This window comes from Pleurodeles waltl, chromosome 9 (assembly GCF_031143425.1).
Source record: "Pleurodeles waltl isolate 20211129_DDA chromosome 9, aPleWal1.hap1.20221129, whole genome shotgun sequence".
Lineage (NCBI taxonomy): Eukaryota > Metazoa > Chordata > Amphibia > Caudata > Salamandridae > Pleurodeles > Pleurodeles waltl.
Window position 1 is genome coordinate 1,180,458,340 of NC_090448.1, and position 15,400 is coordinate 1,180,473,739.

A 15,400-nucleotide genomic window follows, 5' to 3' on the forward strand; every position below is an offset into this window, starting at 1 on the left:
GGCGGCAGCAGCTGGACTGCCCAGAAAACCTGCAAGACTGGTGGTAGCAATGCTGGGGGTCCTCTAAGGAGCCCCCAGGGTGCAAAGAATCATACTTCCAATACTTATTGGGGTTTCATTCCGACATGTTTGATACCACACACGCCCAGGTTCGGAGTTAAATTCATGTAGCTGGATATGGGTAGTGGTCTATGTCCGGTACACACACAAAAGGGTGTCCCCGCACTCACAAAGTCCAGTAAAATGGGTCTGGAGTTCGTGAGGGGCACCTCCTGCTAGTGCAGGGGTGCCCTCACACACAGGTACCTGCACCCTGACCTCTGGGCTGAGAGGGGTGACTTACAGTGACCTGGTGCAGTGACCTGTGTGTGCACCCGGTTCACGCAGACTACAATGGCAGGCCTGCACAACCCTTTGCATGGGCTCCCTGTGGGTGATAGTATAACTGCTGCAGCCCATAGGGATCCTCTGGAACCCCAATGACCTTGGTGCCTAGGTACCATATACTAGGGACTGACATGGGGGCACCAGTATGCTACATGTGGGGTAAATATGGAGTTACCAAGTTAGAAGTGAGAGAACATAATCACTGGGGTCCTGGTTAGCAGGATCCCAGTGAACACAGTCCAACTGACAACTGGTAGAAAATGTGGGTAACCATGCCAAGAAAGAGGGCAGTTTCCTACGGGCACACTGCCAATAAATGGATGCACAGCACGTGACTCTAAAAGATTTGTACTGTGCAAGGAATAAGTTACTTGGCTGCAGTAGTGGCTTTGCACCATGTGCCTATTACAGAATAACCTGCAATCCTGTCTGCTTTTCTCTGTGGTTAAGAAGTAGCAAGCAAACATATTATTTTCAAAATTGGTAACGCACTAGTTTTACCTTCTTTTGGGTTCCCTGCTCTATACGTAATATGTTGAAATCTAGAAAAAACATTTACACTACACGAGACAAGTGTTATGGACCTGTAGTGATCGTGTATGGCTGGACTGATGTTTTAAATATGCAATTATTTTGACTCTATAACAGTTTACATTCTTTTTTTCTGATTGTTTTACAGGGTTGCTGCTACCAAGAGCCCAATTATTTTCATTGGTACCGGAGAGCATATAGATGACTTTGAACCCTTCAAAACGCAGCCATTCATCAGCAAGCTGCTGGGTAGGTGCTTAGTTTGCGGCTGTACAACACTAGCCTCCGATCGGTGTAAAACATACTGGGGTTGTGTGTGAACTGTGCAAGAGGAAGTCTAAGATGATATAGCCTGTTTCAATCTTATGTTGAAAGTAGCTTAAAGACTCTTCTTGTACCTCTAGTCCTCTAAGATGACCATGACATCTCCTGGGAGTCTTCCGTTGTGCTGAGAGCTGTGGGGAAATCTGTGTCCACTCTAAAATGCTTGTGCCGTTAGGGGATTTTTCTGGCTTAGTTCTAGTGAGCAAAGGCTTCTGTGTGGTGTTTTGGATTAGGGTGTGTAACTCTTACTAGCTTATGCCAATAGAATCTGAAAACTACGCATTGCTTGTGATGTCTTGTGGATTTGTTGCCAGCAGGTGGTGGTGACTACAGGCGAAGCATTGTGTTGGCTTCCATAAAGAATCTGCCTGGGGCACAGTGTAGCTAGATGTGCAGATGAACTTCATCTGGTATTTCTAAAGTATCCATGTGTGTTGATAAACTTATTGACATCTGCTTAGTTTGTTTCAGGGAGCGTAAAAATAGTATACAATGTCAAATACACAGAATAAAAGTAAATCATTTTGTCATAGAGGAGCAGTAGGTAAGGTAGGCTGAGAAACAGCCAGTGAGGTATGCTGAAGAGCCGTAGGTAAGGCTCGCTGAGGAGTGGTGGGTGGGATTGGTTGAGGAGTGGTGAGTGAGTATGCCTGAATGCAGGCGACGCAAAGAATACCATTTGATTGATGGCTGAGAGAGAACGGTAGCTATGACCAAGAGACTTTTAGATTCCATGTGCCGTACTTCTGTTTAGGCACGAGGTCATGGAGTAGGGTGGGAGATGAGATCTGAGTTGAGTTTTAGGATTATTGATTGTCTTGTGTTGACTATGGCTGTATGGAAACTGAGCAATGTTGCTATTCACAGGCAGAGTTGTCACCAGCAGAAAAGGGGGAGTTAAGTATAAACATTGCTACTAGAAATTGGTCTGTTCGACAGACGGCATCTGAAGTGTTGTGCTGCTCAGGGTGTCACATATATCCTGAAAGTCCAAGATGTTATGGAGGCTTGAGATAATTTTAATAGATTACCCCCAAGGTTCCTAAGATTATCAACATGAATTTGAAATCAACTCATGAGGAAATGATATATAATTGCAATATTTGTTTTTAAAGAAATGCATAATACAGTAGACAATGCTTCACTGTCCGTGGCAGAATGTCGTAAGAACTAGTGTGTGCAGCATCAGATAGGGTCGCTGGTTTTCATCATGAATGCTTTTAGAACATGTCTTTCTCCTTGCTGGCAGAATCTCGTACATTTTCTAGTGACCTACCAGGGGCCACTAAAGATTCATTAACAGGGCTCTCTCTGAAAGTATTTCTTCTAATTTGATCTTTTTGAGCACCCTTGGATCATAATTCTTAATGATGTTAGACTCCTGCAGTCTGCCACTCTTCACCTTTAACTAAAAGTTATTTTCCTTTTTATCTTTCAGGAATGGGTGACATTGAAGGGCTTATTGACAAGGTGAATGAGTTAAAATTGGATGATAACGAGGCCCTCATCGAGAAGCTCAAACATGGTGAGTGTCAGACGTTACATGGAAATACCCTCGGGCTCTTATCCTGGGTCGAGACAGAAGAGATATCTAGTGGAGAAACCATTGGGCTCAGTCTTTTGAGCTTGAAAAATGTGTCTTTGCCTCCTGAACTGTAATTGTCTTTGTTTAATCAAGTAATGAGGCGAGGGCTACTGGTACAAGCCTTGGGCAGAAGTCATGGTTTCTCGGCTGTATTCCTGGGTGTAGAAGGATGGGTATTGATTTTGTGATCAGTAGGATGAAGTATGGCCCTGTGGCTGTCATTTGAACTGTAAATGAAGCGGAGTGCTCTAGTCCACGTTATTCAAGCCATTGAGCCAAATAAATGTGATCTCAAGGCTGTGGGCTGTACTAACAACTCTTCAGGAGCTGAGTTCTGGTAGCAAGGATGCATTCAGGCTCCTAGGTCTGTATTACAGAATTGATGGGAAGTGTTCCTAAGACGGTGATCGTTAATTATCACCAGACTGTAACATTGCCTACGAAGAGCAGAGTTACTGCTGGCAGTAACCGCATTTCTGTCTGCAGACCCATTTACATTGAGGAAAGAAAATATAAGTGGATGTGATTTACCACTTAAAATAAAATATCATAGGCTGAGAGTAACACAGGTAAAACCACAAACAAGTGTTTACAGTCTGAAGCTCTGGTTCTGTGTGGCCTATAAACACTTGGATGATCATGAAGATATATTTTGCCCACCAGGGGCCTTTTCCTTGACCCTGTACAAACTTTATATTCGTTATGGTCTGTTTTTTTTAAAACTTTTTTTTTGTTTCCACCCAGCTATACACTGTGCTGCCTGGGTGCACGTTTTACCCCCAGTGACATTGGGTTAGCTGCTGACAGCATGGTACATGGATTGTTCCGCTGTATTGATTTATTTTTACTCCTGGTATAAGTTACCCTGTGCTGTATTCACCACATCGCCCGTGGCAGTAACTGAATGTGCGATGTTAATGTGCATCTATAATAGTGCTGTTCTTGATCACAGTCAAATTGTCATTTCTTCCAATTGGTAATATTCACATAAGGAGACGGCTTGTCTCTCACCCCAGCCCTGCGAGTAATCATGTCTGATGAATGCTTGGGTATCATTGGATCACTTCTTTCATATGAGGGAAGAGTGGATAGATTGCAAATCTCCAAAATTAGTGGTTACCGGAGGTTAAGTGGGCTACATGCTTGTCCCTTTGACCATGATAAGTGGAGATAGTCTCCATGGTTGTTCGATCAATCCCTTCACTTCCTTTGCCCTGCCCTAAAAATTGCTTCTGTGGCTTAACTGAACCCCCTCTCCGTATTGGGCTGTTTATAAACAATGGATGATTGAAGCTCAGCACTTGAACACTGTGTTCAGAAAGGTATCACCAAGGCTCTCTTCCTCTCAAATGGTGCCCATTTTCTGTTATATCAGTGATTTTGCCATTTTCCACAATAGTAATCATTGTAGGAGGGGTGCTTGAATACATCGCCTGCTGCTTGTTTCCCAATTGTACTTCCCCCAGCCTGTTGCGTAGCTGAATTTTGTGTAGTGAGCGTTTGTACTCATCAGTAACCCATTGAATCTTCTGCAGGTCAGTTCACGCTGCGAGACATGTATGAACAGTTCCAGAACATCATGAAGATGGGACCTTTCAGCCAGATCCTGGTGAGTCTTCTGCCCCTCCACACTGTTGCTCACTTCAAGAGAATCCCCTGTAACCAATTCATGGTCCTTCAAAGAGCACAAGTGCTTGGAATTTCCTTCCTAGTTCAAAGCAAACAGGGTAAAGCCCAGGGCCAGATAAGCCTTCCAGGTTTTAAGTGCTTTGTGTTATTTGAATAAGGCCTACCACCATTGTTACAGCATTGTAATGTAATTGCATTTAAATATATTGCACCCTGCCTTAGGGCTGTAGGGGTGACTTACAAATATTACATGCAGTGTTTAAGGGACACAGATGTGAGACATGTCGCGTTTTCACTTTTAGGAAGCACCTTGTCACGCTGCCTGCAATTGTAGTTTGCATGAGGCTGGTGCTGGGCCCCTTAAAGTAGCACAAGCTGTGCTGCAGCTCTTAGGGTCTTTCTTCGGTACCCATACCCTAAGCAGCCGGGGTACAATTTACAGGGACTTAGAAGTGCTAACAGGCCTGGCCACATGGGATCAAGTGACCAGATGTCTTATTTTGAGGAAGGAACACTGGGACTGGGGACCTGGTTAGCAGGATCCCAGCGCACTTCAGTCAAAGTTGCATCAAAAAGAAGGCAAACATTGGAGGGTTACTACAACCAGAACCAAGCTTCCTACAGCACGTAGTCTCAAAAAAGCATCCTCTGTATTCCCAAGAAAACTGAACTGGACTTAAAACCTTCAGTTTTTATCTCTCCTTTTCTTTAATATGAACTTCCCCTAATTTCAATCCTCTGCAAGCCTCCTCGCTCTGGGCACAGCCTATGCTAGGTCACATACACCTTTACCCTAATCCCTATTCTTCTTATTCTTGTATTTCTGCCAAAAGCACACAATTTAAGAGTTAACAACCGCTCCCTTCAACGTCATAACCATGGTACTCTTATCGTGGTCTAGGCAATCTCGTGTGATGAACACAATTATTTATCACGTCCCAGTTAGTACTGCAGGAATCCTAATACGTAATCTTACTTTCAATGTGCCAGTATCATTGTGGGAACATCGTAACCGTGGTCAAATCATTACACGGCGTTCCCTGTGACCGAGGACTGTTATAGACCACGATAAGAGTACCATTGAACACAGGACATACCTGATTTTAAGCCCTGATGAAGTCCGTGAGAGGGATCTCTCATTGGACGAAACACGTGTTGGCTGTGGTGGCTAATTGTATATGATTTTCAAGGACATTTCTCTATTATGATTGAATTGCTTCAAGAAATAAATTTATCCTGAACCAGAGCTTGGCGTGATTGCCTTCCATACAGAGGATCTATTACATCACCATACTCCGAAATTTACTTTCGTGAGTGCCCTGACAGCTGTTTGTTGTTACTGTCTACATTCCTTGTTGAAATCTGCACCAAAGTCGACTCGGCCTGCCACCGTGACTCCAGAAACCCAGCAGGGCTGCCTGCCTTCAAAAAAGACTCAAGACCTCCCGTAAACAGCAGTCCGGTTCTCCAGCAGACTCCAGAGAGGGGACGCTGAAACCTGACACCTGAAGTCAACACTGCATCCGCTTTCTCTGATCGGAGTTGAAGGTGACCACCGGTGTCGGCAGTGTTCTCCAGCGTCTGTCTATCGTGGTTTCACCCCTCCTGAACTGAACTCCCCGACAACGCTGCAGCCTCTGCACGCAGCCCCCCTCTACCACGACTGCTTTGGTGAGGAAAACCTGACACCTGAAGACACCTCTGCACCCTTCGCTCCTGGGCTGTGGAGGAGAGGACCCAAGGTGCCTGCCTGAGCATCGTGAGACCTGAGCCGCGCTGTTAGTTCAGGCTGACTGCCCTCCTGGCCAGAGCCTGCAGCCTCTTTTTGCAGTGACCGATCTCAATTGAAATGCATTGGACACCCAACGCTGTTTTGCACCCAGCTTCCCCTTGCCTCTGGTGGTGTACTGCTGGTGCTGCCTTGGACCTTGCTCACCACTCATCTTAACTCCTGGAGATTGGTCCTGTAAGTCTCTGTACCATACCTGTTTGCAGAACCTGTTATTCCTCCCATAGCATAACATTGCAGAATTCTGAAATTGCACTAGGTCCACTTTTGAGAGTGAAAATAATTTATATTTAAAAACGTCCTTAGCTGAATGATTTTTCTGTAATGCTTCAACCTATATAAAGATACTTGCTATTGATATAAATTAGTATGGATCTTCTTTTTATCATGTCTCATTTGTTGACCATTGTGTGTATTTGTGGATGTCTTGCACTCTTCTGTGTTAGACCTAAGGCTGCTCAACCACAATACCCCTAAGTAGAGCACTTTGGGATTGCATAGCAAGCTTGTCCACTCATTGAGGAGCCCACGGACTCTTTACACAGTGTATCTAGTTATTGATATACCACATAAAGAGCCAGCTTCTTACACATGCGATCGGAGGTCGCAGAACCATAGAAAGTAACATTATGTTCGATGGCATGTGTGGCTGTAGATACACATGCTTTGTATAAGTCAGCCATCTACTGTTGGGTCCAGAGTGTTACAAGTTGTTTTTGTTCGAAGAATCTTTTGAGTCCCGAGATAGGGTGACTCCTCCTCTCTGTGATACTGTGCATGGGCATCCAGTCCATTGTTAGATTGCTTTCTCTCCGCTGTTGGGTTCAGACGTGTGTTGCTCTTGCTCTGGTATTTCTTGGCTTGGTCTAGTCTGAACTGTTCTCTTCCGTCTTTCTGTCTGCAACGGTATTGTAATTCGATTGTGTCTTCTCAGTATCTTGTAGTCGATTTGAATTTCTGCACAGGGAGTCGGTTCATCGCCCTTCGGGGCTACTCCACGTGGTGTCGGGAAATGCAGGGCTCATGGAACGGACTCATTTTGATTTTTGCCCTCAATGCGATTCGAAATTCCCACACACTGACCAACACCTGGTGTGTAATGTGTATCGCTTCCCGGACCACAACGAACAAAGCTACGACGCTTGCTGTTCCTTTCGATTTAAAGAAGACACTCTGGGACCAAAGAGCACATCGATTGGAAATGGCGTCAAACACCAGACGACACTCTGAATATCTTCGGGAAAGAGCACGCACAGGAGGAGCCAGAACAGGAGGAGGCCTTCTCCATAGAAGACTTCGAGTTGGACGTCCAATCCGACATTGAAAGTCAACCTGTTACCTCCGCTCAACCCGTGAGTACAACAGCCCCGACTCCCCGTACAAAGACTTAAAAAAAAGTCCCAAACGCAGGTCGCTGCTCTACCCCTGCCTTCCGCCCGTGGTCGGATCCGAAAAATACCTTCTGGCTTGGCACTGAAAATAGCCAAGACCAAGATGCCTTTGGCTCGGGAGTATCCCAGACAACCTCTGGATCTATATCCAGCACACCCATCACCTCCAGAAGACACAGCATATCAGCAGATCATAACAAGGGCACATGCGCACTGACCATATTGAAGAGGATATCCTCTTTGACACACTAACTACCACACATGAGAAAAGTATTTTTTTTAACTGTGCTACCTGGCAAGCTTAGACATGCCAATGATATTTTTAAAGCACCTGTTAGGTCTAGAGTTATCACCCCAAGGTTAGATAAAAAAATACAAAGCTGCTCCTACAGACCCAATATTTATATGTGCACAGATCCCTCCTGCCTCAGTGGTAGACAGCACAGCACGAAAACGTGCTCACAGCCAATCCACAGGAGATGCACCTCCTCCCTATAAGGAAAGCAAAAAACTAGATGCTGCAGGGAAAAGGGTAGCAGCACAAGCTGCCAATCATTGGCATATCAGCAATTCGCAGGCACGTTTAGCACGTTAAGCCAGGGCCCACTGGGCTGAAAGTGGAAGACCTTCTCAAGTACTTTCCAGAGGAGCCCCGAAAAAGGGCACAAGAGAGAGTTTCTGAGGCTCAAACCATTTCCAACTCTATCACGTGTGCAACAGATACCGCAGCACGCGGTATTAATACTAGTATGATCATCAGAAGACATGCTTGGCTTAGATGTTCAGGGTTCATCCCAGAAATTCAGCAGGTAGTTCTCAACATGCCTTTGATGGAGAACATACGGTGTTTGGTCAAGAAGTTGACAATACCTTCGAAAAGCTCATGAAAGACTGAGACAGCAAAGGCTATGGAGGCATTATTCAACACACCACAATGGGGTAATATTTGTCACCTACAATTCAGGGGAGGCTTCAAGCAATCTTCTACTGATCCTTCCACCTCGCAAAGAAAACAAAGCTCACATTTCCCTAATCGAGCCTCTTTCAGAGGCTCCTATAAGGGTGTAAACAACAGAGGCAGAGGAAAGGCATCCACCTCCAGAAGATCTGCCTCCACTGCACACCAGTGACTACCTGCGCCTTCCACCGGCCCACACTTCCCCAGTAGGAGGACGACTGAAAGATTTCCTCCCACAATGGTCCGATATCACCACAGACCAATGGGTTCTGTCAATTATCCAACATGATTACAGTCTAGAGCTCACTTCCACTCCTCCAAACATCCCCCCTTCAGATTCCCAAACTCTCACAAGACCATCTTGCTCTTCTGAAAGAAGAGGTACACTCCCTTCTTCTCAAAGGGGCTATAGAGCCAGTTCCCCTCTCACAGCAAGGGTTTGGAGTTTACTCCCTATACTTCCTCATACCAAAAGAGGACGGGCCACTCAGGCCTATTCTAGATCTCAGTCCACTCAACTTCCACATTCTCTCAAAGCATTTCCGTATGGTCACTCTCCAGAATGTTATTCCATTGTTACAATTAGGCAACTTCATGACCGCTCTAGATCTAAAGGACGCATACTTTCATATTCCCATTCATCCAGCACACAGAAAGTACCTCAAATTTGTCATTGCGGGGAAAATTTACCAGTTCAAGGTTTTTACTATTTAGGGTAAATACCACCACCAGGGTCTTCACAAAATGTCTAGCAGTAGTTGCAGCATACCTCAGACGTCAACCCATCCATGTCTTCCTCTACTTGGAATATTGGCTCATCAAAGCCAGTACCATCCAATACCGTCAGCATCACACTCAGGTCACAGTAGAACAACTTCACACTCTGGGATTCACAATTAACTTCTGCAAATCCCATCTCCAACCTTTGCAGATACAGCCCTATCTAGGAGCAATTCTCCATGCTCAGTTGGGGTTGGTATATCCAACCCCAACTGGAATCCATACTTTCATTTTTAAACTACAGGATAATCAAACTTACACCGTCAGGACATTTATGCAGCTACTAAAGATGATTGTGTCTTGTATCACCATAGTTCCCCATGCCAGACTACACATGCGTCTCTTACACCAATGTCGGTCTCATGAGTGGTCTCTCTCACAGGGTCATCTCCAAGATCTAGTGTTGTTTGACCGCCGGATTCACCGCTCTCTGCAATATTGGAATCCCACCAGCCTTTCCAAGGGGTGGCCCTTCCAGGACCCTGGCCTCAAATCACTGACTACAGATGCATCACAGATAGTTTAGGTAGCTCACCTCAACAACCTCACCATAGAAGGAATATTGGGAACCCATTCAGCAAGCCTCCCACATCAATTACTTGGAGTTGCAGGCAATTTTCTTAGCAGTCTGTCTTTCTGCCACAACACTCCCACAAAGTGGTTCTAATCTGCACAGACCACATGCCAGCCATGTATTATCTGCAGAAATGGGGGGGAGGAGGGAGGTACGCTCTTCGCAGCTGTCCCATCTTACTCAAACAATATGAAACTGGGCAATTCACCACTGCATTCACTTACTGGCAGAGTATCTCCCAGGCATGGACAAACAGCTTGCAGACTTCTTCAAGGGGACTCTGCAACAAGTCGATGAACGGGAACTTCACCCACAAGTCCTTCACCAGTACTTTCAAAAGTGGGGAACACCTCAAATAGATATGTTTGTCACTGCAGAAAACACAAAATGCCAAAACTTTACCTCCAGATATCCTCACCCTCAGTCCATGGGCAATGCTCTATGGATGAATTGGTCAGGGATATTTGCTTACGCTTTTCCGCCTCTCCCACTCATTCCGTCTGTAGTGCGAAAACTGAGACAGACCTCACTCACTATGATCCTTGTAGCCCCCACATGGGCACGTCCACCTTGGTTCACAACACTTTTGGATCTGTCCATAATTCCCCACAAGAAACTCCAACAGGCCGGACATTCTCACTCAAAATCAAGGTCAGATCAGGCAAGCAGGCCCCAAAATACTCAACCTTGCAATATGGCTCCTAATGTCATAGAGTTCACTTATTTAAATTTACGTCCAGAATGCATGGGCATTCTTAGAGGCACATAAACCTACAACCAGACAGTGTTATGCTGCAAAATTGAAACATTTAGATTTCTACTGTACGCTTGAACATTAACCCACTCTAAGCCACTGTCCAAGACATTATTTGCTGCCTTTGCAAAAGGCAAATTTAGCATACTCATCTATTTGTCTTCATTTAGCAGCTAAAGCTGCTTACCTCCGAAACGGACAACATTCTTTATTCAGAATTCCAGTTATCAAAGCCTTCATGGAAGACCTCAAAAAAATTAATTCCACCCAGGGTTCCTCCAACACCATCCTGGAATCTTAATCTAGTACTTACTACACTCATGGATCCACCTTTTGAGCCTATGCATGCTTGCTCCTTACAATTCCTTTCATGGAAAGTAGCTTTTTTTTTGTGGTGATCACTTCCCTAAGACGAGTGAGTAAACTCCAGGCTGTAACTGTAGAAGAACCATTTATCCAGTTACACAGAGATAGTGTACTTCTCTGCACAAATCTTAAATTCCTTCTAAAAGTAGTTTCACAATTTCACATCAATCAGTCAATTGAATTACCAGTCTTTTTCCGCACACCCAGAGTCAGTTGCAGAGAGAGCTCTTCTCACACTAGATGTAAATAGGGCTCTTATGTATTATATTGACATGACCAAGCAGCTTAGGAAATCTAAACAACATTTGGTAGCATTTTCAAAGCCTCATAAAGGTTACCCAATATAAAAAAAAATGGTGTAGCCAGGTGGATAGTCAAATGTATTCAAACTTGCTATGCCAAAGCTAAACGGCGGTTACCCATTACCCCTAGAGCACATTCCACCAGAGAGAAAGGTGCTTCTATTACTTTTTAGGGAACATCCCAATTACAGACGTATGTAAAGCTGCTACTTGGTCTACACCACGTACAATTATTAAACACTATTGTGTAGATGTTTTAGCATGACAACAAGCCATTGTTGGCCAAGCAGTGTTCAGAACAACTTTTAAAGCAACTGAAACTCCTACAGGCGAGCCACGACTTATTTGGAGGGACTGCTTTACAGTCTATGCAAAGCATGTGTATCTACAGCCACGCATGCCATCGAATGGAAAATGTTACTTACCCAGTAGACATCAGTTTGTGGCATGTAGTGCTGCGGATTCACATGTGTCCTCCCTGGATGCCTGTGGCAGTTTCAGTTGCGTTCTCATGTAAATATTGTATATATGTAAATGCACTGCATGGACATCTTTTTCTTTACTTTCTATACACTCTTTACCTCACCCACCTGCGAGAAAATAATCTAACAAAGGACTCTATGCATATGTGCAGTATCATTGAGAGGAGGAGTCACTCAATCTTGTGACTCAAAGATTCTTCGAACAAAAACAACTTGTAACACTCCGCACCTAACACTAGATGGCAGACTTAAGCAAGTCACCTGAATTTACATCACCTCATACCGCAAAGTGATGTCTACTGGGTAAGTAACATTTTCCTTGCATGTGAGATGGGGCTTTATTGGGTAATTTTGATAAGCACTAGAATCATGCGATCTATCTCATGAAAACCTCTTCTGCAAGAACAACTGTTTAGCACAAGGGCTGGAAGTGTGAAGTAATGGCTGGACCCATGTATAGGGAAATTGAGAGGTTGAGGTTGCATTCAAAGGCAGTGGTACCCTCCTGATCATAGTAACGTGAGACGGTACATGGGGTAAACAGTGCAAACAGTGCAAACATTGAAAAGGAGATTCTGACAATGCTGGAGCGGATGTTTTCTCTTCTTCGTCCTTATTGTTTGGCTCATAGTATTACTAACGAAAGTGAAGTGGGTCCATTCAGATATACCCGAGAGTGGCATTGCACAAGATGGGGGTGAGAATAGCTCCACCAGACAGCGGACTTGTATTACAGCCCCCCCACCCCTTCCTGTAGCTAGGAGTGGATTCAGACAGCGAAGTGAGGAAAAAGTAGAATGGGCTACTTTTAACAATTCCCTCAGCTTTGTTAGCAAGGTTGCACATTCTCCATTGAAGTACTATTCTATGCCTGTCTGGGAAGGCCATCACATGGACTTGCAGAACTATGGTTTGGCTGTTGTTGATATCTGTATGTATTTAACTTGAGTGTTTCCTGTTACTTTTCAAAGTGGTTTGTGTGAATACACGTGAAAGTAAAATTGCGTTTTATCTCGGAGAGTTTTACTGTGTTTTATGTGTAAGGTTGTGCCGAAAGATTTTCAATTTTTCTGTAGACTTGGGAGGAGAATCACATGTCCTTTGGCAGAGTATAGTGCTGGTGCTTTTCTACAAGCATCACAACACTGGTCAGTGTCTTGTCCAGCATTATCTCTGTACTTGGGCATCATCTCTAATATCTATCTCTAGACCTAGAATTAAATGTTCAGAGCATGTGCAGCTGTAGATATACACGCTCTGCACACTCCTGTCATCTGCTAAATGGTGCAAGCCCATGTGGAGCTTGGACATTGCAACTTGTCTTTCTCAAAAGAAGTTTTGAGTTAAGGGATGTGCTGTGACTTCTCCCTTGGTCCACAATCCTGATGGGTATCCACTCCAACCTAGAACCATCTGGTTTCGACGTGTGCAGCAACAGCTCAGAGACCGACAGTTCTCAAGGCTTTCTCAGTCCTCTCTGCTCTGCTCCTCTAGAGTGACTCCTTGGTTAACAATCACTGTGCAGTTGACGCCTACCAGACGGTTCTGCTCAGTGGCAGACTGCTCGACCTCCACTGACCGTGACCATCTCACTTCAGTGTCCCAGTGCCTGCAGGAGGAGGGTGATGAAACGCACACCCTTCCTATTCTCTCCGAGGTGCAATGCAAAATATCCTCGGGGAGATCAGATTGGCATTTTCAACCTTTATCCCTCCCCTGACCCCACAGCAAGACCTGATGCAGGCCATGCCTCAGCTTCCACTGTGGGAAAACTCTAAGGATTGAAGGGAAGAATGTTGGGCATATCCCAAAATTCAGCAGCAGTCATCCTCTGCAACACCTGATAGTTTTGGAAAACAGAACTCTTTTAGCTTAGAGGAGGAAGAGGCAGGCCCCTCTGTGATCCCTTTCAACACAACCAACACCCAGCCCTGAGATGCTGCCCTCGAATGTATCCAAGGGAAAAGACCATGATGGGACGCCCTCATCGCAGAAACCAGTTGGGCTCTAAACAACAAAAAAAAGACTCCAAGGGATGCGAGTATATCTCCAGCCCAGCGAAGATGTTGGACAAAACCCCACTCCGCAGTGCACTCCCACCCCAAGGGAGAACACCATTCCCTCTGGAGTCGGGTGTCAAGCCCTGAGACTGGGAGAAATAATCTCCCAGTCACTGGCCCACTGCCACCCTCAGCCTATGGTTGGCACACCGAGAAGATTCAGACTCAGCCGAGTAGGTTACTGACGACGGGTGTCGAGCCATGACAGTTATTGACCATATCACTCCCCTCTCGATAGAAGGGCACCAAACACCCTTCTTTAGGGCTGAAATGTGTGCAGAGAGCACCTCCGAAACTGAGCTCTAAGTTGACACCGAGGGCCCCTTCAGCACAGATCGGAGGAAGCCAAGGCATCCATCCTAGAAAAGCAGATGGAGGAGCTAGATACCAGGCAGAAGCAGCTCTCGGTTCCCTCGAGACTGGCAAGGTCAATGCCATTCCACCCCTGGAAGCAGGCAGTCAGGCTGCCCCTAGTTCCAAAGAAGCAGAGGCTAACCTTCGAAGCGAGCTTCTTCATCACTTGATTGCATTCCCAAAAATGGGTCATTGTGGTTCGTGTAAACCGATCTTCCCCAGTGACGGGAGGTCCTCACATTCAACATTGCACTTGGCAATTTTTTGAACGTTGTATGCCACACAAAGGGGAACAAATTGAAGCCATTGTTAATAAGGAAGAAATTGTATAATTATAGTGTGTTTTTTATGTAGCTGTCCAGATTAGATGATGTTTTAGTGTGCAGTGCATTTGCCATGTTCATCATTCAGGTTTTATGTGTGAATGGAAACGCTTATCCCATCTAGAATTTTGATGAAATACGTTTTTGGTAACTTTTCCTTCTTTGGACTGGGGCTTATGAAAAGATATTACTTGGGGCCCTTTTATCTGTGTATTTTATGTTGTTGCTGTTTATGGTTTGCTAAGTACATAAACCGAATAAAGATTTGACCCTTTAAAACATTGACTTTTCTCTCAGCTTCCCAGTCTTCCAGTGCTCCCAGCACTAGTCTTACTCTGCACCCCACGCCACCCCTCGCCCGCTGAATGCAAACCATAGAGTGCAGTCGGTGCCCACGCGCCTGGTGGCTCTAGGGAGGAGTCGCAGTGCTTCCTGTCATTTGAAAATTCTTCAAAGAAAAATAAGTTGTTAAAACCCCACCCCAACACTAGATGGCAGGCGCATGCAAAGCATGTGAATCTACTTATCATTCGAAGAACAGATGCTTACAGAGTTTGTAATATTTCTCATTCCTTTGTACCTCAGACAGCTGCAGGACATCCAGAGCAGGCATTTGTCTCATAAAAGCAGTATCTGTGCAAGGCTGCTTGGGTCTCCTTTTTTTTCCAAAAGCAAACAAATGTCCTTTTCCTGCATTTGTAACTTTCTCTCTTCTCCCCCTCCCCCTCATCCCCCCGTTATAAAGTTTGCCAAGACCTCGACACACTGTCCGCACTGAACCACAACTTTGAGTGCTCCAGAACAACAAATG

At 45.1% G+C, this 15,400-nt stretch overlaps 1 protein-coding gene across 2 annotated transcripts in view; it reads left to right on the forward strand.

The window, feature by feature from the left end:
• SRP54 (signal recognition particle 54) overlaps window positions 1–15,400 on the forward strand; it is a 179,025-nt gene that overhangs the window by 54,676 nt on the left and 108,949 nt on the right. For both annotated transcript variants that reach the window (XM_069209113.1, XM_069209114.1), the window contains exons 10-12: window positions 1,067–1,167; window positions 2,681–2,767; window positions 4,363–4,436. In XM_069209113.1, coding sequence (XP_069065214.1) covers window positions 1,067–1,167; window positions 2,681–2,767; window positions 4,363–4,436 — 262 coding nt within the window. The remainder of the gene's footprint in view (window positions 1–1,066; window positions 1,168–2,680; window positions 2,768–4,362; window positions 4,437–15,400) is intronic.